The sequence below is a fragment of the Mus musculus genome, chromosome 4 (assembly GCF_000001635.26).
Source record: "Mus musculus strain C57BL/6J chromosome 4, GRCm38.p6 C57BL/6J".
In the NCBI taxonomy this organism is placed as follows: Eukaryota; Metazoa; Chordata; class Mammalia; order Rodentia; family Muridae; genus Mus; species Mus musculus.
The window spans coordinates 41517407-41539393 of NC_000070.6; the positions used below are offsets into that span (position 1 = coordinate 41517407).

The following is a 21987-nucleotide window of genomic DNA, read 5'->3' on the forward strand; positions in this document are numbered from 1 at the left end:
CCTGCACAGAAGGCCTAATTTCCTCCCCATGCCAGCCCCTTTCTGCCTTGGGCCCCCTCAAAGTATCCAAGTTCCAAGAGTTCAGAAGGCCACAGAAAACTTGCAGGACAGACTCACTAGTGAAGAGAGGCAGAGGTTCTGATTCACAGTCCGAGGTTGTGACTCACCTAGGGCTACACATCAGTAGTGAGCAGAGGTGGAGGGACATGTGTATCCAGGGGGTCAGTTTTTCACCCTTCCTCAGCCCCCTTGCGTGGCCCACACCCCAGGTAAGGAGCCGAGTCTGGCTTGTTTGATGCTTTTAATATCATTATTTTGTGTTACACGATACACAACCAAGGCTGATGGTCAATACTGCGATGGAAATGTTAAAAAAAAAATATTATACACGGCTCATGTCTTCCACACACCTTCTTGGAAATAAATTAGTGAGCTCGAAGAAACCTGGCTGGGTAGCAGCCGCAGCCAAGGGTGGGGGAGTGTTAAGGCAGTATCTACAAGGGGTGGGGGAGTGGGGGGGAGGGGGGAAGCGGGGTGGGGGGTGTCAAGCTGAGGCCCTGGCTCTTCCCCTTCAACTTCCAGGCAGGGAAGGAGGGAACTGTGTGCTCTCCTTGGACTTGGAAGCTGCAGGCTGCCAGCTTCCTACCCCTACCCGCTATGTATATACCACCTAATGCCCTTGCCTGCTTCGGAACTAGTGCGCTCACAAGGGCACTGGCCCTTGGCTCTCAATCCCACAGGAAGTCAGAGGCAAAGGCAGCAGTCTAAAGAGAGGAGGCACCCATGTTCTAGAAGGGTGAGTCAAAGAGCCCAGTGGGGATGCGGTGGGGGGAGTTCTAGCGTTGGGGCCCAGATGATGAGTGGTGGGGATGCGAACTGGGGTGGGAGAGGGGGCTCAGATGGGGCCACCATGGGCCTGTGGCCCCTGCAGATGCTTTCTCTGGCTTGCCTCCCTTGGCATTTTCTTATCTAATTAGGATCTCTGTACTAGGGGGAGGTAAGCTGGGCTGGAGGTGTGGGGAGTGGGCAGCTCCTGGTTGTGGTGTACAGAGAGGCGCTTCCCTTCCTAAGCCAACAGCCCCACTCCTCCTTCTCACACGCCCACTCTAGGCCCCGGCACCTGGAGAGTGACATGTGAGGAGAATCCAGAGGGTGGAAATGCTGGCATGTGGGGCGCCTGAAGGAGAGACACTCTGGCCGCACTGGCTCAGTGAGAGGAGGCTCGTGGGTCCGAGGCCCAGCAGCCTGAGGCTCTCTCTGCTTGCACTTGTCTTCAGCCATGGGAGAGCCACCATCTCACTGAGCTACAGCCTCAGCTTTCCTCCCTCAGACCAGACCAGCAGCAGAAGCAACAGCATACATGACACCCAGTACAGCTACACACACACCACTTTTCCCGAAATAAATCTTCACGTACTTCCCATGTCCGTGCACATACACCTCCAGGTACCTCGTGAGACCACAGACACACAGATGTCATAGTCTTTTGCAGAAACTCCTGTGAAGAAATTCCTTCTGGTATGAAAAGACTCTGTCGGTGATGTCAGCTACTCTTTATTTTCCAGTTGTGAGAACTGAAGCCCTAGAGAAGCCTGGGAATTGCTTAGGAGCTCAGGGAGAATGCCGAGGCTGGGACCAGAACCCAGGTTCCAGATGGCCAGGCTGTGCTTTCAGTCCACTGCATTCTCATTCCCAAGCGGCCTCTCACTGATTTCCCAGGCCACAGCCATTTCCTCATCTCGGACACCAATCTGGTTCCCTGGACAGATAGGCTCAACACACACTCGGGTACAACACACACACACACACACGCACACACATACACACACGCACACGCACACACACAGGCACACACACATGCACACACATGTGCATACCATACCATACCATACCATACCATACCATACCATATCATACAGCCACTTGGCTCACTGTATTTCCTTAAGCTTGCTCTTGAAGAGCCTTTCTGGAAGCCTGGCTCCTGGACTTTGAGCTAGGGTGAAATGGCAATGGGGCACAGGAGGCCAGCCTTATCTCTTGCTTCCAGCCTGGAACCAATAGACAGAAGACTGGGGGTGGCAGGGCGGTGTGGGGATGAGGCAGAGAGACAGATGCACTGGTTAGAGACCGGTGAGAACAGGTCATACCATCCCCAAACCTGGCTTCTCTCTAAGGCCCATCTTACCTTCCCAACCCTCAGAAAGTAAGAAAGCGGGGGAGGGAGACAGTGGAAGGAGTTATCTAATGGAGAGACAGTATCCCTTTGGACAGCGCTGCCAGGCTTCCCATCTGGAGATGAGGGGAAAACACAAATAGGTATATGGGCTGGCACAGGGTTTGGGGAGAGGGGCTCTGAGGTGTGAGAACTGCCCCCATTGCTTGGATCCTTTTCTTCTCAAAACCCCTTTCCTTCCTTTCCAAGCCGGGCTTGGGGGGGATTCATGGCTTCACTGGCTGGGGCCAACCTTCCGGCCCTGTGATCCCTTCACCCAACGCTTACATTTGGCCTCCTGGCCTTCAGTGCTGCCCCCCTGACTGCAGCTATAGGAGAGGTGGCAGGGTGCTTGGGTGTGGTTCCCCCCAAGTAACCGAACAAACAGTGCCCACCCCTCCTCAGCCCCGGGGCTGGAGACAGACCCGGTTTTGGTTTCTCCGGCTCCTTGAACACACAGAGGTACACGTCCTACCATAGGAGGAAGCAATGACTGTTACGAGGTTGGCGGCTCTAAGAGGCGCGGGGCTGGGGACCAGTGGACCAGCAGGGTAGGGGTCTCTCCTGCTGCATCCCACCGGGCCCAGGTCAGCGCCCCGTGCACCGCGGCGACCCCGCCCACTACTGAATGTGGCAGGCGGTGGAGGAAGTGGCCTGACAACACATGCAGGTGGGGTTCACAGACTTGGGGGGGATGAGATCTAGGTCCTCGTCGTCGGGGATCTCGTCTAACCGGTAGCCATCTTTCAGCAGCTGGATGTTCAAATCTTGGTTGATCTGCTGTAGAAAAGGTTCGTGTCAGCTGGAAGGGCATCACCCTGGGCTGGAGCTGCCGCTATCACCCCAAGACCACAGAACAGCCCCATCTCATGCCAGGTCTGAGCCTGGCTCTGGTCTCCCTTCCTCCAGACAAGTTTTCCTAAGGCCCTGCCATATACAGGCCCCTGCCTAGTCCAAGGTCAACTTCTCATCTTTACTCTTGATTCGTTTCAGGGTTTGCCCGATTTCAGGTCAACTCCTGTAAGGTGTCTGCCCGCATTTCACACCTGTTCTATTTTAGAGCCCCTCTTTAATAACCCCGGGCTCGCTGTAATTCAGGTTAGTGATTTCTTCCCAAATTCTCCCAGCCCAGGCCCAGCCTAACGCGGAGCCCCTCCTCCACAGGATTCTGCCCCACGTGCCTTTCTTCTGCCCCTTAGGAACAACACCCCACCCACCCCCGCCCACTGCCTGGCTGCCTGGTAAAGGTAGTCTGGCTCCCGTGGTTTGTGGAGGCAAGGGGTGGAGCCTCACCTCGGCAGAGGAGTAGCCAGAGGAAGAGTATCTGGACATGTCAAAGTCATCGTCGCTGGCCATGAGAAGAGCGAGAGAGAAGAGTGAGTAATTTAGAGAGATTAAACAGAAAACGCTCTGCGTCTTTGCTATACCCGCCCCCTCCCAACAGTATGATTTAAATAACCCGTGCTTAGTATGCAAATATATGTTTGCTAAGGCAGGTTTCCTAGCTCGACCTTTAAATGGTGTGGCTTCTTAAGTTCCTTCTGGAGAGAACTGCTACCACTCTTTCCGCTCGTCCTCAGGCTGTTTTAATTTTTCTCCCCCTAGGTTCAAATCCCCCTGGCTGTTCGGATTTTCCAAAAGTCTATGGCTAGCCAGATGCTACCCTGGCATAGGGTTCTTCCCTGAGAAGGGGACTGGCATCAGGCATTCCATTAGGCTGTCTAGAGATATCAGTCCATCGTGGGGCAGCAGCTGTCTCAGCACACAGCAAACTGTGCTGGCCCCCAGGCCTCTCTCTGAACAATCCTTTAAAACAACCACCACCACCACCACGAAGCCAAAACCCACCCCCTTGGGAGACTTTACCCATGGAGAGTTGGTGGCTGAAGAACACAGCCCTTGTGGCAGTGTGACAGGTGTGGCCTGTTACAAGCCATCCGAGCTCACACAGCATCATGTGGCTTGCCTAGCTGCCCCCAGACCCCATACACACCTGTCTGTGTCAAGAGCTACCAGTGGCTTCTCATCAGGGCTCTGGTCCAGCGAGGAGTAGCCTTTATTAGGGACGACCAGCCTGGGTAAAGAGTGGGGAGTTGGAGTGACAACCGTCAGCCAGAGCATATAAACAGGACATTAGGTCCTCCCCCTCACTGTCATCTCCCCCATTCCCCTGAGGAGGGAGAGGGTGGAGACCAGCAATGGTAGGTGTTGACTGGTGAGGTCCCAGTGGGGCAGAGAGGACCCCTACCTCGTCCGGGCCATGACGTTGTTCTTCTTGGGTTGCTGGTTGACAGGGCTGCCCATGCTGCCGTTCTTCAGGGAACCCTTCCGGGCCAGCTCCCGTTGCTTCTCTGCGGAGAACACGGGAAAGAAGCTGTGTCCTGCCCAGCGGCTGCCAGGCCCTGCTGCTGGGGGCGACCTGATCTGGGCCTTTCCTGCAGACGCGTACTTCTGTAGTGATCCCACGGACCGCCAGGCACCTGACGCTCGGTGGACATGCATAACTGAGGTGGACAGACAGCTGAAAAGAGGAGGCTGACCCTACCCTGTGGGAACCACAGTTACTATGTCAGGCAGCCGGCCTGTGCTTGATGTCAAGGAATGGCTAGAGAGGAAGAGATGAACACAGAAGGCTGGAGCAGTCAGAGAGGCCTTCCCTGAGGAAAGTATGTACAAAAGCAACCCAAGAGGACATAGCTGCGGGCGTGAACGGAACGGAGGGAGATGAGGTAATAAAGAGGTGAACTTGGGAAAGGAGCCATTCATCAGTTAATTATTCACTGAACAAACACTAGAATCGCAATTATGCATCAAGTACTATACCACAGGGATGGAAAGCTTCCAGTAGTTATAAACTCAGAGCATGCACAGAGACCCCCATCTCAAGAAACAAAAGAAAGCAACCAAACCCCTCAGAGTGCAAAGGCCTTGGCCATGGGGCTGAGGCACTTTGGGATTAATGGGGACGGAAAAGGAGCTACTAAGGGTTTCCTTAGCAGGAGGGGCAGAAAGGGGCTGTGGGCAGGATTGGGCAGGAGGCTGAGGAGCCCAGTCTGCAATCTTTCCAGGGGCTCAGAGCCCCTGCACTTGTGGGGCTGGACATCTGCTGACTTACTACGTGGTACGTGCGACTCCGGAGAGCTGCCTGGAAGGAGGCTCAGCCACTCTTTCTTACTAATGTCAAGTAAAGCCATGACGAAGGAGAAAGGCTTGCTCTGTGGCAGAAACATGGTGGCAGGTGTGGGTGTGTGACTTCTTCGTGTAAGGGTGGGAGGAGCCGTCACAGCACCCGTGAGTCACTTGAAAATGATCTCTGATTTCCAAGTCTTTGAAGCGCTGTCTCCTACCCTCTAACCTCTCTGCCTCTATTTTAGTTTTCCAGGCTCTTCAGCAGACAGCAACTGCCATTACCATATCAAGCCTCTAGGGGGTGCACTTTGCCTTACATTTCTTGGTGATTTTCTTTATCTTAAGTGAGACAAGTTGTGAATGTCCATGAGTTTTGGTGGCAATTCTATGGTGAAGGAAATAAAAATGCTATTTTAACAGCATGCTAACTTTGTTTGAAATCATGAAAACAAACGGAGACAATAAGCTGACAAGGCTCAAACTACGGACTACTATGCAACCATTTAAAAGAATGAAGCCATTCTCTGTAGGACATCATCCAGGGGAGGGAGCAAGGCTCACAAAATGTGCACAATGTAATGCCGCTCTTGTGCTCAAGTACAAAATGAAGCTACAAGAACCTGGAATGGTTGCCTGTGGAGAGAGTACAGAACTTGTATGCATTTAAAATACTTTTATTGTTGCATTAAAACAACAATAAACAAAAGTAGCTGTACTTTGAATAGAATGTCCTAGGAAGGCAAGCAAGTCCATCAAAAGAGCTGCTGTTGTGTTTAGAAAATCAACCAGGGGGCTGCCTGGGTGTGCGCTAGAAGGAGAACTGCAAGACCTGTTTTATTTTTTTGAATTCCCTAAAGGCACAGGCTCTGTGGGAAAGAATCCTGATAGCTCGATATGCAGGGGAGCCTGATAAGAGATAAGAGGCTCCATCTTAGCTGAGGAATGAGGTTTTTGGTGGGCAGATAGAGCCTGAGTTCTGAGAAGAACTAAGGACAGTGACGACTGTATCTGACTGTCATATCTGTCTTGTGTGTGGCATGTTATAATTTCTCTTCAGGAAATCAACTCTTTGGTGGGAGTCTGCTATTGTCTTCAGCAGCCTTGGATCTGTGAGATTTTGGTCCATGAAGGGAGAGGGGCGGTGCTCAGCAGCGGGTGGGGTCAGACCTGGAGTCACTGGAGCTCTGGGCAGCTGCGGGGGTCAGGCGATCTCACAGCAGTCAGTGGACATGGGACCCACCCTAAGACAAGGATAATGCAATACTTGGAAAGGAAATGGGTGCTGGGGTTCTAAGGAAGGGACAGCCTCCCTGGACAGAAGTCACCCTGGCCCTGAATCTGTCCCTCACACATAGCAGCAGCTGCCCTATCTTTGGAGGCAGGCTCCTTTTGGCTGGCCCTATCCAGTGCTGTCTTGGGTTCTCTGCGGTGCCTGGGAGTGCGGATGACTTACTTGGAGGTTGGGATCGTCCAGCCTGAGCCACTTCAACTGTAGCACCTTGCTGTCAACCCAATCCAAGAGCACCTTCTTCACTCCCCACATCTCCCTCATCCCCGACACACTCACCCAGCTTCACTTGGAGCGGGGATGGTTTGTAATTCATGGCTACGGACTCACCCTCCCGGGCGTCACAGTCTCGGTCTGAGATAGAGGCTGCGGCTGGATCCTGTGGGGGGGAAGCAGAGAAGACAGGCAAGCATGTGACTCCAGGGGTTGCTCTCAACCCTGAAGCAAACCTTCTCATCTGCCCTCTGGGTTTCTGGGAGCATTTACGCTAGCAGCAGGCCAGCCAGCATTCAGGGAGGGAGAGGACGGGTCTACTATGTGCTGTAGAAGAGAGGAGACGATGTCCTACTCCCGACCAACAAGAATCCCAAGTAAGCTAGGCTGCTCCAGAAAACCTTGCCTGAAACCCACAGGGCTCCCTCTACAAAGGCTGGTACAAGCTGTTTTAGAGAAGAGTCTGTCAAGTTCCTCTGAGCTTGCAGGTGGATCGAGGTCAGAGCAGGTACTCCAGAGAGCCCTTCTTTCTCTGTTTCATCTTTGCAGGGTCTAGACGACCAACTGGCCAATCTAAGCAAGGACTCAAGACTAAAAAGAAGGGGAAAAAAGTCGAGTGAGGACTTCTGAAGTTCTCAGATGAGCTCTAAGCAGTGTCTCCCGATGGATGGGAATGGTGCCTGAGAAGACGGACCTGACAAACCAGCGGACCACGTGGCTTTGTGCTGTCCTGAAAGCAGGACACGTGATGCAGGTGACAGGGAGGACAGGCAGGCTTTCATTCTGCTTGTGCAACCTTTGCACTCTCCCCTGCACTATCTCTCAATAGCCTCCAGCTCTGGGCCAGACCCCGTGCTTCCCAGAGTCCTTAGCTAGCCCTGCTATCTCTCCAAAATGCCCTCGATGTACGAGGGCCCCTGTCTATGCCATCTGTGACAAGCACCTCCTTTTTAATGGGGGGGACAAAAGATTTTATTCAGGTTACACACCACTTGCATCTACATTTGAAACTGGTTTACAATCATTTCTCTATTATATGCAGGCATATGAGTTTAGTTGCAATCCTTTTTCTGACATAAACAAAGATATTTTTAATATTTTTCATAATTGTCAGATTCACAATTATAAAGGGAGCTAAAGATGAGCTTCTCTTAGAATGAAAAACTCTCATTTTCAATGTTTTTATACTCAGGCCAGTAGGTTTGGCTTAGCAGTTGAGTTCTTGCAGAAGACCTAGGTTCGCTTCCTAATACCTACAGGGAGGTCCAGAGCCTTCCGATCCAAAGCCGTCTGATGCCTGTGGCGCCAGGCACACATGTGGTGCGTATGCATGCATACAGGCAAAATGCACATACAAGTAAAAGAAAATTTGAAAAGTTTTTATTCTTCTCAAATTTCATACAGAGTATTTTGATCCTATTCATCCCTACTCCTCCCCTGACTCCTCTCAGGTCCTCCCTTTCCTCCCCACTCCTCAAATTTCTGTCCCTTTTCCTCTCTCTCTCTCTCTTTCTTTTTCTTTCTTTCTTTCTTTTTTAACTTTTTTTTTCTTTAAAAAAATAAAAAAACTAACCCAAGAATTCAGTTTGTGCTAATCTTATACTTCTGGGTATGGTACTGTCCACTGGAGTGGGACCCACCAGTAGGCACACTTTTAAAGAAAACTGACTCTCTCCCCGTCCCAGAAGCTATGGATTACCCATAACCCCTCAGTTAGGGATGCAGGACCATGAGCCCCTCCCCCTTCAAGCTAGAATGTTGACTGACTTGATCAACATAGGGCTTTTGCAGGTAAGCCCAGCTGTGTGAGTTTGTGAGTCCAGAGGACACATTTTGGTCTGGTATTTCCTGACCCAAAGGACTCCAAAGAACCCAAGGACACAGGAATCTTTAGAATCCTATCTTCCTCATGGTCTCCGGGCATTGTGGGGTAGTGATGAAGGGGCTCCATGGTGGCTGGCTGGTCACTGAAACTCATTTTCTGCACTCTGACTGTGAGTTTCTGAGTTAAATACCATGATGACCAGTGCAATAGAGATCCTGCCGTCTTTAGCTGGGGACTTCAGAGTGGCCAATCTAAGGTATGAAGACTGCAGAGGACCCTTGTTCTGTCCTTGAAGATACAGAAAGCAGACAGACAGGCAGATAGAATGCTCCAGGGCTGGCCCGCTGTATCAGGTCCAGGGATCTGTGTAGCTCCTGCTGACCCATTTAAAGTGAAGTAAGGCCTAGAGAAGCGGCTCGGTGACTAAAGCGTTTGCTGTGCAAGCATGAGGACCCCAGAGTTCAAATCACTAGAGCTCAGATCAGCCAGGAACACTGAGTGTCTGTAATCCCCAAGTGTCTCTGGTGTGAGGTGGAGGCAGAAACACAGAACTCTGCAGCAGTTCACAGCCTAGCTAGCTTGGTCTATGCAGTGGTGAACAATAAGAAGCAGTCGGCTGCCAGGACTGACACTGTTCCAAGTTGTCCTCTGACCATCTCTCACAAGTGTGCTCACATGAACGAGGATGTACACACATCATACACACGAAGACAAAACAGAAACGAGGCGGCCGGCATGAGCTGCTTTACCGTTCTGCTTGTTACCATGGTGAGAAGGAAACAGCCAGGAGGTTTAGGAGGGAAATTCTGACCCTGTCTGTTCCTGGGTGGACTGGGCTGCCATAGTGACTTTCAAATTCCTGAGGGAAGAACCTGGGCCTACCACTCTGCCTCTGTCTTCACCCCTTAGCCACGGGTAAGGTGAGAAGGGCACCCTGTGTGGCAGCGGGGTAGATAGCAGTGTCTGCGTCTCAGGTCACTTCCTAATCTTCATCCTCCCGTGCTCTGCACAGCTCCTTGGCAGGCCCCTTTCAAACCACACACTGGAAAAGCCGGCCGTCAGTGGCCTAAACTAAGCCGAGGCCCAAGTGGCCTCTCAGTTGCTACCCACGGGGGAGACATCCCCACGGCTGGACCACAGGGTGAGCTCCCAAGGGATTTTCAAATGGAAAGTCCTGCAGGCACGCAGGCAGCACCACACCAGAAAGGATCTGGCCGTGTCTGGGCTCCTCGGTCACATTCCTTTCTGCGGTTGTCAAGCAGGGCACAAAGCACCTCCGTTTGGGACTGGCTTCCTAAGGACGCTGTGTTCCCGTGCTCCATCTTCTGCATCTGACCACTCCTGTCTCTGTCTACATCTCTTTGTCTCCTCAGACTCTTCCCGCTCCATTTTCTCCTTAAAGAAAGCCGAGGCTTCCTGCCTGGATATTTTAGATTCGGTGTTTTCTTTGACTTCAGCCTGAGATTTTCTCTTCCACACCTTGCACTGTTTGATGAGGCTTTCTCTGAGGCTTTTATTGGATTTTCTATTGTTCTTTCCCAAGTTTTCTGTCTGGGTTTTCTTTATGATTCTCTTTGCACCTTCAGGTCTTAAACTCTTCTACTCATTTCCTTCTACTGTTTGTGTTGTCACTTCTTTAAGGGATTTGTTCATACCCATTTTATACTGATGACTCCTAAATTGTGGCCTTTTAATTAACAAGCCTGTTCCTCGGCCCCCTCTACTCTACTTTCCACTCGAGTGTTTGGTCTCATTGTCTTTTTTCTGAGGTTGGTTTTAGGTAACACACATCCTGGGAGCTAAGCTAGTGTCCCGGCGCAGACAGGTGCGTGGGTTTCTTCTCTGAGGTTGGAGGTGTCAGTGGTAACATGTGAAGCAGAAAACCCAGGAAGGACAGAACCTGGGATGAGGACTGGGAGCTATTGAGCAATGCTGGTCACTGATCCATTACAGCTTTCAAGCCCTACTGGCAGGTCCTGGTGGCATTTGATCCTGAGTGAAACCATAGGATCAAAGCCCTCGGCTGAGAGGCTCCACGCCAAACTTGCCCATTCAGCGACTCCTCCGTCACTGTCCATGGCAGAAGGCTATTTAAGCGGCAACTACAAAGGTCTCTGGCCCAGTGCCATCAAACACCGTGGACTTCCTGAGTGCCTTCTCTGAGGAATGCAGGCAGTGCACCATGACCATTGTGTAGAGATTAAATGTAAAATATTCATGAACAAAAGTAGCAGAGAGGGCTGAGGCAGAAGGAAGCGTCTGGCTCCAAGAATCAGAGAGGATTTAAAATGCCCCCCAAGGACTTCCAACAGGCGTTAGCTAGATCCGGGAACTAGAGTGGGGATTAACAAGATTATTAATAAACACTCAGCAGAGACAGACCTTGAAATACATCTCTAACAGCAATCCATGTCTCTACAACCATTCAAACAAATCCTCCAAAGGCTGGAGAGAAGATTAATAGCTTGGGCTAACGGCTGATAGCCAGCACAACATCAACGCATCCAGAGGAAAGTCAAAGAGACAGAAGCAAAGAGCCATCCTTTGCTGGTCTGCAAATTTGATCACCTGTCGTCCCTGAACCCTGTGCTTTGGGTGGGGCTGGGATGTAAATGTATGTGTAGGAATGGCAATTACAGGGTCCTGGGTCCCTTCAATCAAAGAAATCCACTGCTATTTCAATCCCTACATTAGCCTTTCTGAAAAATTCTGGTTAGTAAAAGGGTTTTGTTAATTATAAAAAAGACTACATTCCTGGCGGATGGCTCAGTAGGAAAAGGTGCTGTCAACCAAGCCTGACAACCCCTGGACCCCACGGGTGGAAGGAGAGAGACAACCCCAGCAGGCTGTTCTCTGACCTCCACATGTGCACCGGGGCCCCTCCCCCCCCACCCCTCACAGACAAATCAGTATAATAAAAAGGAAGTGTTAAGAAGTCACTGATGTAATCCACTCTAGTCTTGTAAAACACTTTAGGGAAATGTCGGAAAACTATGGTCATGAGGTCCTGGGCACTTATCTATGCACGTGTGTGAGGGCACACCCACCTATGCCTGTGTGTGGAGAGAGGCAAAGGGGTCCACATTGAGATGCTGTTTCTATTGCTTTCTCACTGAACTTGGAGCTTTGTAATTAGGCAGGCCAGGCTGGCCAGGAAGATCTGCCTGACTCCACCCCCTTGTGCCCCCCACCCCGGGCACTGCAGTTACAAGTGCTCACTGCAGTGACCAGCTTCTACATGGGTGCTGGGAATCTGACCTCAGGTACACAGGCCTGCACAGCAAACATTTGGCCCGTGAACCTTCTCCTCATCCTCCACCAATTTTTTTTAAATAAAGAAAACTAAATACACACCACAGAATCATTGACATATTAAACTCTTGGCTGAAAATAAATGAATAAGGAAAACAGTGTTGTTTCAAAGAAAAGGACACAGGTGTCAATGCGTTCTTTGAGAGGCGTCCAGAAATGCTGTGGCTGCTGTGGCTGGAGATAAGAAAATGTTCACAGTAGAATTCAAGAATGGTGTACAACAGATTACCAACATCCTTATTTTACTTGTATTTCAATTCTTTCACAATGGAACAAACATGTGTTTTTCATAAAACAATAAAAAAGAAAACTGACAGTCAGGCATGGTGGCACATGTCTTTAATCACAGCACTCGGGAGGCAGAGGCAGGCGAATTTCTGAGTTTGAGGCCAACCTGGTCTACAGAGAGTTCCAGGACAGCCAGGGCTACACAGAGAAACCCTGCCTCGAAAAACAAACAAACAAACAAACAAACAAAAACAAAACAACAAACAAACAAACAAAAAACAAAAAGATCAGGCAGCCTGGTTTATAGAGAGTTCCAGAAGCCAGGGCTGTCCCAGAAAAACAAAGAAAAGAAAAGAAAAGAAAAGAAAAGAAAAGAAAAGAAAAGAAAAGAAAAGAAAAGAAAAGAAAGGGAGGGAGGGAAAAAGGGAGGAAAGGAGGGAGAGAGGGAAAAAAATCCTCGTACTGGAAGAGGGTTCAGTAGTTAAGAGCACACACTGTTTTAGAGGATCGGAGTTTAGCTGCCAGCACCCACAGCAGGCAGCTCACAACCACTGTAACCCCAGGTCCAAGGGGTCCATGCCCTTTTCTTCCTCTGACCCACAATGAATGAACAACCAAAGGAAACATTGGAGGAACTGATGGAACCAATGGCTTTGCTCGAAGGGAAGAAGCTAAGGAAAGATTGAGACTTGGAACAGAGACAGCCCTCTGGGAGGCCCCTCCTGTGGGGCTACACGTCAGCCTGCATGCAAACCTCACGTTCCTATCCCTTTCCCAGGGCTGGATTAATTCTTCTGGGTCAGTAAAACTCTAACCCGGGGCCCAAGAGACCAATGGTGAGTTGGACAGACTGGATGAGCGGAGTGGGCATGAAGGAGTGAACTGTCTTTAAGAACCATAGGTCTCAAGAGGGAAGGGCCTGGGGAATGAATGGCAGGGGAGAATGGATGGCAAAAATAAAGCACAGAAGAGACTTGTTTTGTAGTTCCTCATGCAGAGCCACGAGCCTCTGAAACTCACGAGTGCCCAGTAACAGTGTGGCTGCCTCCTGAATGCTCACACTGTACCTCGCCTCCACTGGGAGAGGAAGGATGACCTCGCCTTCAGTGCTAAGAGGATATCTGATGAAAGGCTCACCCAATCACTCCCTTGTCTATGTCTCTGTCTCTCTGTTCGTCTCTCCCACCCCACTCCCCACCCTCAGGCTCAGATCCCAGCTCCACCTTTTACTAGTGGTGTGATCTGGTTTCCTCAACTATAAAGCAAGATGGCTATTAATATGTATATCCACAGACTCAGTATTCCACTTACTATAGGAAATGCTGCACTTCCTATAAAGGTGCTATCTGTATAAACTCAGCGTGCCCTGGGAGTGTCCAGCGGCCCCTGGCTGCAGCTCTGGCACCACCCAGGTTGATATGTGGCTTATATGTGGATCTATCTCTGAGAAAGATCCTCTCTCCACAGGTTGAGGAAGGGCCTGACTAGAGGGCATTCTGTTTTCCTCCACTGTGCTTTGATCTCCTTATTCATAACACGAGTTCTGCATCCAGATGTCATAGACATAAACAGAAAATAGGCCCATCTCCAAAGAGTGTCGAATAATTATCAAGGTAAAAATGAGCCATAAAAAGTAGGAGCTGGGTGTGGTGGCCCACACCTTTAATCCCAGCACTAGGGAGGCAGAGGCTGGCTGTACTACGTAAAGAGACCCTGCCTCGGGTGGAAAAAACAAGGCAAAGGAGAATGAGGGACCTGGGAAGAGTAGGACCTCCTGCCTGTGGCTGGTAAAGAGCACAGCAGGGCAGTTGCCATTTTGCTGGGGCAGAAGCCCAGAAGGTAGAAATAACACTGGTGGGCTCAGATCACGGCGGGAGGTGGGTCTTGATTTTGATTTTTTTCTTAGAAGATAACCAGGGAAACCAAACCTAAGCACAGCAGTAACATGAACGCGTTTGAGACAAAGGGCCTTTTATAGCAGCCTTGTGGGAGACATGTGGGGGGAATGAGACTAGAGGTGAAGATAAATTGTCCAAGAAAAGACAGCAGGGACCTAAACAAAGTAGAAGCAGAAGACAATGGACAGAAGGAGAGCCAGAAGACACAAGCATGTGACCTGTCTGGACTATGTAGGAAAAATACTAATTACTCCAAGAGTACAGGGGAGGGGGGACCAGGCCGGGTCATTTGGAGGTATGTTGTGTTTTGTGGGTGTGTTGTGTTTGGGTGTATCTTTTGGGAAACAGGTGGAATTACTAGTCAGTACAAGCTGAGGTTTCAGAACCTGGAAAGAAGGTGTGTGCTGGTCAAGACTGAAGCTTAGGGCGGATAATCTTCCTGGAGAGAATGAACAGAATGGAAATGGTAAGAACAAGGACAAAGCCGGAAGGAACATCCAATGTCAGGGGGCCCTGGGAGGAGGCTGAGCTGGAGCAAGTGTCTCAAGTGCCCCAAAGAGAAGCTAGCTCCCCAAGATAGAGATGACAGCTGGAAACAAGGACATCCACTGTAGGCAGGGTCTGGACAGTGTTTTAGTTGAAGGTGGGATAGACATCAGATTACAAGGGATCTGGAGGAAAGAGGATATTGGGAAGTCGAGGGTAAGGAGCTGCTGCATCAAGGAGCTGCACGGGGGAAGGAGGAAGGAAGAAGGGATGGCAGCCAAGGAAACGTCAAAGTTATAGGATTTCTGTAGAGCAGGGGACACACAGCCAACATCCCACACTGAAAGGAAAGTGTTGGTTATCTAAAGAGAATGTATGGGGCAGAGTGAGGACTCAGAGTGCACTGAGCCAGAGCTTAGACTGTAGGACAGAGGGTCTTTTCAGATGGGCCAGGAAGGTCAGTGGGACGTTCATTCCAAAGACCTTGTCAGGGAAAGGAAGGAGGCAAGCACTAAGGAATTGGAGAGGAGGGAGGATGCCTGCTGGCTGGCCAGAGTGGACGTGGAAGATCACAGGGTGGCACAGGCTGACACTTCACCTTTCCTTGGGGTGTTCGGGCCACAGGGAGGAAAGGTGCTCTCCGAGGTGCTGAACAGTGCTGCTTGTGTTTTGTGAATTGGTTGTGGTTGGTTCTGGTGGAGAAACCACTCACTTTTAGTTTCCCCACAGGAGAACATAACCTCTGTCTTCATTTTCAAGCAGAAATTCTCAGGAAGAGGAAAACTGGGATGGACTTCGAATGACAGATGACGTGAGATGCACACAGCAACCACATCGTACCTTTCTCTACAGAGCACAAAATGAATTTTCCTCCAGTTTTAGAGGGCGCAGAGAAGAAGCTTGGGAATGCTAATGGCTTCTTCTGGAATAGAGTCATGTATCCTTGGGTGAAGTCAGGAAGGAATAGAGACAGAATATCAGGATTCTTGGATCAGCAATGATCACGTTGATGGTAGAAAATCAGGGAGCCTTGGCTCAGGCCACTCTCTGACAGGGAGGTATACTGATGGGGGCAGCAAGCACTGTCCTTGTTACAATTTGTCCAGAAAGCAGCTCAATAATTGCCTCTGACTCTAATACTCTTGTTTAGGTCTCCACCTGTCCACCCAGAGAACTCTTGGCAGTAGGTAGAATTAGAAATAGTAAGATATATATAGGAAAGAGAGCTAGCAAAAACACCTTTAAGTTCACCAAGTGCCCACCACTGGGGAGAAACTTTATCTGTTTTTGTTCTCTATATCCCCCCCTCCACCCAGAGGTAAGCAAATGGCTGGGACTTCTACCCTTTTGGGACATAGGAAGGTAGGCTTCTCTGCATAGCCCGCATCTCCAGTCTCCCGAGTTTTTCCTCTATAAAACACTCAATTCAAACAAAATCAACACATTGTCTACCTTGTCCAGTTCAGGGCTACATGCTAGTGTAAGAATGCAGAAGAAAGAACTCATACACACCACACATGTGCAGAGCACATACAAAGGCACACATACACACACATGCACACATGCATGCATGCACGCACGCACGCACACACACACGCAGGTGTGCATGTTCATGCACCAAGGATTCTCATGTTAGATCTGAGGTCTAGGAACTCAAGTTGGTCATGTAAGAGGGTGTGTTTGTGTGTGTGTGTGTGTGTGTGTGTGTGTGTGTGTGTGTGTGTGTTTGAGATAGGGTCTCCAACGTAGCCCTAGGTGTTCTGGAATTTGCTGTATAGACCATACTGGTCTTAAATTCACAGATGATGTCCTCTTGCCTCTGCCTCCTGAGTACTGGGATTAGAGGTGTGTATCACATGCTCAGCCGTTTTTGTTTTTGTTTTTGTTTTTGTTTTTTGAGACAGGTTCTTGCTAGATAGGTCTGACTGGCTTGGTATTGCTATGTATCCTAGCCTGTCCTCAAATACTCAATAATCCTTTTGTTTCAGCCTTCTAAGAACTGAGACTACAGGCATGTGCTACTATGCTGTCTCTTTCTTTCTTTGTTTCTTTCTTTCTTTGTTTTTTTTGTTTTTGTTTTTCCCGAGACAGGGTTTCTCTGTGTAGCCCTGTCTGTCCTAGAACTCACTCTGTAGACCAGGCTGGCCTCGAACCCAGAAATCCACCTGTCTCTGCTTCCCAAGTGCTGGGGTTAAAGGTGTGTGCCACCACTGCCTGGTCCACTGTCTCTTTCAACTGCCTAGTTCACTGCCAACCTTGGTATCTTAAATCACACTTTGTGCGCTCATGTGTGCATATGCCCAGATCAAAGGTTAGTTTGCAGGAGCCAATTCTTACATCAACTGTATGGGTCCCAGAAATTAAACTCAGGGCATCCAGCTTGGTTGCAAGTGACCTTTGCAGTATTTACAGTATCTGCCATTTGAAGAACAAAATGGAGGAGAGTGCTGTTGTCCTCAAGCCTAACATGTCTGTAGCTATGGCAACTCCAATGCAGTTTCCTCTTATAAAGCAGTTCATGTGCATGAAATGCTTCCTCTCCAGCTCCTTTCTTCCCTTCTTTCTTTCTTTCTTTCTTTCTTCCCTTCTTTCTTTCTTTCTTTCTTTCTTTCTTTCTTTCTTTCTTTCTTTCTTTCTTTCTTTCTTTCTCTCTCCCTCCCTCCCTCCCTCCCTCCCTCCCTCCCTCCCTCCCTCCCTCCCTCCCTCCCTCCCTCTTTCTTTCTTTCTTTCTTTCTTTCTTTCTTTCTTTCTTTCTTTCTTTCTTTCTTTCTTTCTTTCTTGTGTATGGTCTGCATGCAAGTCTGTGCACCACATTTGTGCCTGATGCCCACAGAGGCCAGAAGGGGACACCCAGTTCCCTAGTTACAGACAGTTGTTGAGTCACCACGTGAGTGCTGGGAATCAAACCCAGGTCTTCTGGAAGAGGAGCCAGCGCGTTTAACCACTGAGGCATCTCTCTGGCCCTAACATTCAGTTTTTAAAATGACCTTTATTCCACCAGTGTGAGACAGTGTCTGTGTCCAGTCTAGTGCACTGGCTTTTGTTTATACTACAGCTGGTAGCTCTCTGGAATGTCCTCTTCTCTTCAAGCAAAACAGATGTCTCATCCTTGTGGCATGGGATGTGCTGATTCTGTGTGGCCCCAGCTCTTTGGACATATGCTTGGATCAGCTTCCCTGAGAACTGGAAAGTGGGACTGACAGAGGAGGAGCACCCTCGGTCAGGCTCTGGTTCCAGAGCTCCCTCATCCTTCAGCACGTCACTGCAAAGCCGTAGTGTTGGGATGAGGCTGTAGCTATGGTAGCACACTTAGCATGCACAGAACCCTGGGTTCAATCCCAACCCCACCGGTGGAAGGGGAAGGAAAGCCCCAGAAGAAGTTCTAGAGTCCTTACAGATCAGTCTCTTGTTTTAGGTAAGCTAACTTTAGTTGAATTTTTGTTCCTATAACCAAAAAGCACAAACTACTATGCATGCACAGCACACTTAAAGGGAAACATGGGTGGGCTGGATGTCTTAGTGATCAAGTGTGTTTGCCCCTCTGCAGAGTTTGGTCCCTATTACCCATACCTATTGGTGACTCAGTAATGCCTGTAACTCCAGCTCCTGGGGATTCAACACCCTCTTCTAGCCTCCACAGACACATGGATGCACATGCATGCCCACACACATACACATTTAAAACAAAAAAACCTAAAAAGAAAAGCATGTAGCATTGTCTATTCTGATTGCCGTCGTTTCTATTGTTTTATTGAGACATGATCTTGATGGAGAGGGCACAGGTTAGCACTGAACGTGGGCCTTCTACTTCAGTTTCTGGCAGCACTACTGTGCCAGGCCTATTCCACATATTATTTTATTTTGATTTTTGGTTTATTGAGACAGGGTCTCATTGTTTAGTTTAGACTAGCCCAGGCTGGCCTCAAACCCATAATCCTCCTGTGTCTACCTACAGCATGCTGGGGTTGTTGGCAAGTGCTACCATATTTGGCCTATTCTGTAATTTTTTTTTATCAGTTAGTATCTAGGTGGCTATTGAGCTGGTTCCATGAGTGAGGTTCTTGCTGTGCAAGTATGAGGGCCTGAGGTTGGAACCCCAATACCCACATGAAAAGCAAGGCACGGGGTGGGGGGCACATGCCTGTAACTCAGCACTGGGAAGGGAAGAGGTGCTTTCTGCTCAGACAGTGAGCACCAGGTTCAGTGAGGTGACCCTGCCTCAGAAATATGGTGAAGAGGGCAAGAAGACACTGCATTAAGCTCTGGCATCCACATGCATACACATGTGCACACATACACATACAACACACACAATTAGTTCTGGGATGTAGTTAGCTCTCCAATCTCTCAAATAGCTTGTGTAGCTATCAGTTTAGAGGCTGCATAAATATCCACAGGGAGAGGTATGATAACTTAGCAATCCTTCAGGCTGACATTCAGGATGTTCACAATTTTTCACTGTTGCAAATGATGCCACCTTAAAATCCATTTAGAACCATTTCATAAAGTAAAATTACAAAGTCAAAAGCATGAATGTTTTTAACATTCTTGATATACATATTACAAACTGTTCTCCCAAAGGATTCTTCCAATTTAAAATGTTCCCAGTCATGAGTGAGGATATGGTTGGTTTTTTAATATTTTATTTCACACTATATACCAGGGAATTCAGGCCATCAAACCCGTCCATCATCTTCAGAGACAGCTCCAGCCCTCATTTTCTGCTTCCCTCTGGGGAATCTTCTCTAAAGAATAGAATTTCCCCTGGGGAATCACCCGCTAGACAAAATATTCCTGACTTGAGGTTATCAATGAGGAACAAAAGGAAGGACAGGTTTGCCACAGTGAGGTTTGGGGAGGCTCTAGTGATCACCAGTACTGCCTGGTAGCTGGCTATACATTTGGCATGCTCATTAGGTCCTTGCTCCTGCCAGCACACCAGCTGTGGTCCTTGCTCCTACCAGCACACCATTGGTAGTAACCATGACTTGGTAGAGCCAGGAGGCAAACCTCAACAAAGCAACTCCTTTGCTTTCGGACTTGGGCCAGGAGAACCAAGCAAAATGTCCTGGAAGTTACTGAAGCTTGTATGGCAGTTTTTATGCTAAGATTTTAAAAATGTGTGTGTGTGTGTGTGTGTGCATGTGTGTGTGCTGCATGTGTATATGGTGTGTGAGTGCACACATGTGGAGGTCAGCAGACGACTCTGTGGAACTGGTTCTCTTCACCTTTCTGTGGATTCTGAGGATCACACTGGGTCACGGGGCTCATCCCACAAGCACCTTTACCCACTGAGCAATCCTACCTACCACACTCTTCCTTTTCTTTCCTTTCTTTAAAAAAAATATTTTTATGTGTAGCTCGGAGTGGTGGTGCATGACTTTAATCCTAGCACTGGGGAGGCAGAGGTAGGTGATCTCTGTGAGTTTGAGGCTAGCCTGGTCTACATAAATGAGTCTAGGACGACCAGGGCTCTGTTATACAGAGAAACCCTGACTTAGGGAGAGAAGAAAAAGGAAAAAGAATTTTTTATGTGTATGGGTATTTTGCCTGCGTGTGTCTGCACTCCATGAGTGTCTGGAGCCAAGGGAGGCCAGAAGAGGGCAACATATCTCCTGGAACAAGAGTAACAGATGGTTGTGAGCCATCATATGGGTGCTGGGAATCAAACCCTGAACCTCCGGAGGAGCAGCCAGTGCTCTTACCTACCGAGCCACCTCTCTAGTCCCGTTCTTCTTTTCTTCCTTTTTTTGAAACAGGGTCCCATGTAGCCCATGATGGCCTCACACTCACTGCACAGCTAAGAACGGCCTTAACTTTTGATGCTCTTGCCGTCACCTACCAAGTGCTACAGTTATAGTCATTGCTACCATGTTCAGGTCTTTTACACGTTTTTCAAAATACATTTTTAGAAATAGCTATTGGGCGGATATTAAAATGCCAAGTCTGGGGCCAGGGGGCTTATTTTTATTTATTTGTGTGTGTGCTGTCAATGCATAAATGTCTGTATGTAATGTATCAACATCAGATGTTACCTCCCACCTTACGCACTGAGGGAGGGTCTTTGGCTGAACCCACAGCTCATCAACTTAGCTAGCTTTGGTAGCCAGCTTTTGCTAGGTGTTCCTCGTTTCCACCTCCCAAGTGGTGACGTCACAGACCTACCTGCCCGTCATGTGGGTGCTGGTGATGCCCACTCTGGATCCCATGCTGTGGAGCAAGCACCTGACCAGCTGAGCCACCCCTCAGTCAGCCAGTGCATTTCAAGAGTTAGAATCCCATTCTTCATAGTTAGGCTGTGTGTCTTCTACATTGATTGTTCTTTGGCCTCTGCTAAAGGGTCTCCCCAGGCTCAAGGTGGACTGTAGCCTATCCAGGCTTACCCATCACTCCCTGACTGAATAGCTCAGGGGCACAATCCCATGTCCAGGGCATTGACAGGAAGGGACTATGAAGAAATTCAGCGTGTGTGGTTCCTCAGCTTGTGTACAGTTAACCAGAGCTCAGCGGATGCCTCTGCCCTGGCCTTGCTCCTGCACACAGTCCCACCCCACAATGCAGCCCAAACCACTCTTCTCCTAGGCCAGCAACATAAGCATTTCCAAATCATCTGGGGATCGGTGAGGGGCACAGAGCCTGACTCAGTAACTGCAGGCTGCAACCTGGGGGACAAGTCTCATCCCGGATCCCAGGTGGCGGCCATGTTAGGACAGCGATCGTGCTTGAATGGCAGGGTTAGCTCAGGCCTTCCATACATACATTATCCCCAGACAGTCTTAGGAAAATTCTTGTATCGTAGTCCTATACAGCTACATCCTTAGTGATAAGAGGGGGCAGTTATTTACAAAGCACACACAGGGAGGGACAACTGAAGTGGGAGTGGGGAGGCAGCTCTTTAAATGTTCTAGCCAGGCCGTGCACAGAGCTGTTCAGAGCACTTTCTCCCAGGCATGGCTTTTCTAGATGTCAATGCTCTGCTTAGTTATTATTACTTTATGGCTACATGTGTATGGCCACTGTATCTAGCTCAGTTAATCCTCCCCTGAACCAAGCAAGGCCTACCAATTCTTATCTTAAAAGTCAAGGACCAGGTTGTATAAAGTGCTCACAGTCATACCTTGAAGGTAATTTGAACCTAATTTATTCATTTTTCATACCTCAGTCCTTGCCTCCAGAGAAATCAGATAAGATTACAAGATTAATGCCATGGTAGAACTTACAGGGCAGTGGAACTTGTCTTCCAAAGTCACCTGGAAGGGCGGCAACAAAACTAATCAGGTCTTTTATGCTCAATGCACACTTGAAGCCCTTCTTTAGAAGACAGCATTAGATGCTTTTAAACTTCCTGCTGAATAAATTCTCTATAGGTACAAAATATTGTCATTACCAAAGTGGT

At 49.1% G+C, this 21987-nt stretch overlaps 1 protein-coding gene and 2 long non-coding RNA genes across 12 annotated transcripts in view; 2 read left to right on the top strand and 1 right to left on the bottom strand.

The window, feature by feature from the left end:
- The first annotated feature begins 30 nt into the window (after positions 1-30).
- On the top strand, positions 31-1523 carry Fam219aos (family with sequence similarity 219, member A, opposite strand). Its single transcript, NR_045726.1, has 3 exons — positions 31-269; positions 741-796; positions 1111-1523. It is a non-coding gene; the product is annotated as a family with sequence similarity 219, member A, opposite strand (long non-coding RNA).
- The window catches only part of Fam219a (family with sequence similarity 219, member A), a 51917-nt gene continuing 30214 nt past the window's right edge, over positions 285-21987 (bottom strand). For 2 of the 10 annotated variants that reach the window (NR_165081.1, NR_165082.1), the window contains exons 2-7: positions 6960-7008; positions 6509-6582; positions 4461-4563; positions 4206-4286; positions 3506-3560; positions 285-2992 (exon numbers count right to left, since the gene is read on the bottom strand). Coding sequence is in view for 8 of the 10 variants with exons in the window: in XM_011250104.3 (XP_011248406.1) it covers positions 2834-2992; positions 3506-3560; positions 4206-4286; positions 4461-4714 (549 nt within the window). In the remaining 2 variants the exon portion in view is untranslated. Of the gene's footprint in view, positions 2993-3505; positions 3561-4205; positions 4287-4460; positions 6583-6908; positions 7009-21987 lie in introns of all 10 variants that reach the window. The other 8 variants (NM_001377105.1, NM_001377104.1, NM_027993.4 and 5 more) reach the window with 5 other exon arrangements.
- Positions 2966-3645, top strand: Gm12404. Its single transcript, XR_001784270.2, has 3 exons — positions 2966-3088; positions 3206-3310; positions 3412-3645. It is a non-coding gene; the product is annotated as a predicted gene 12404 (long non-coding RNA).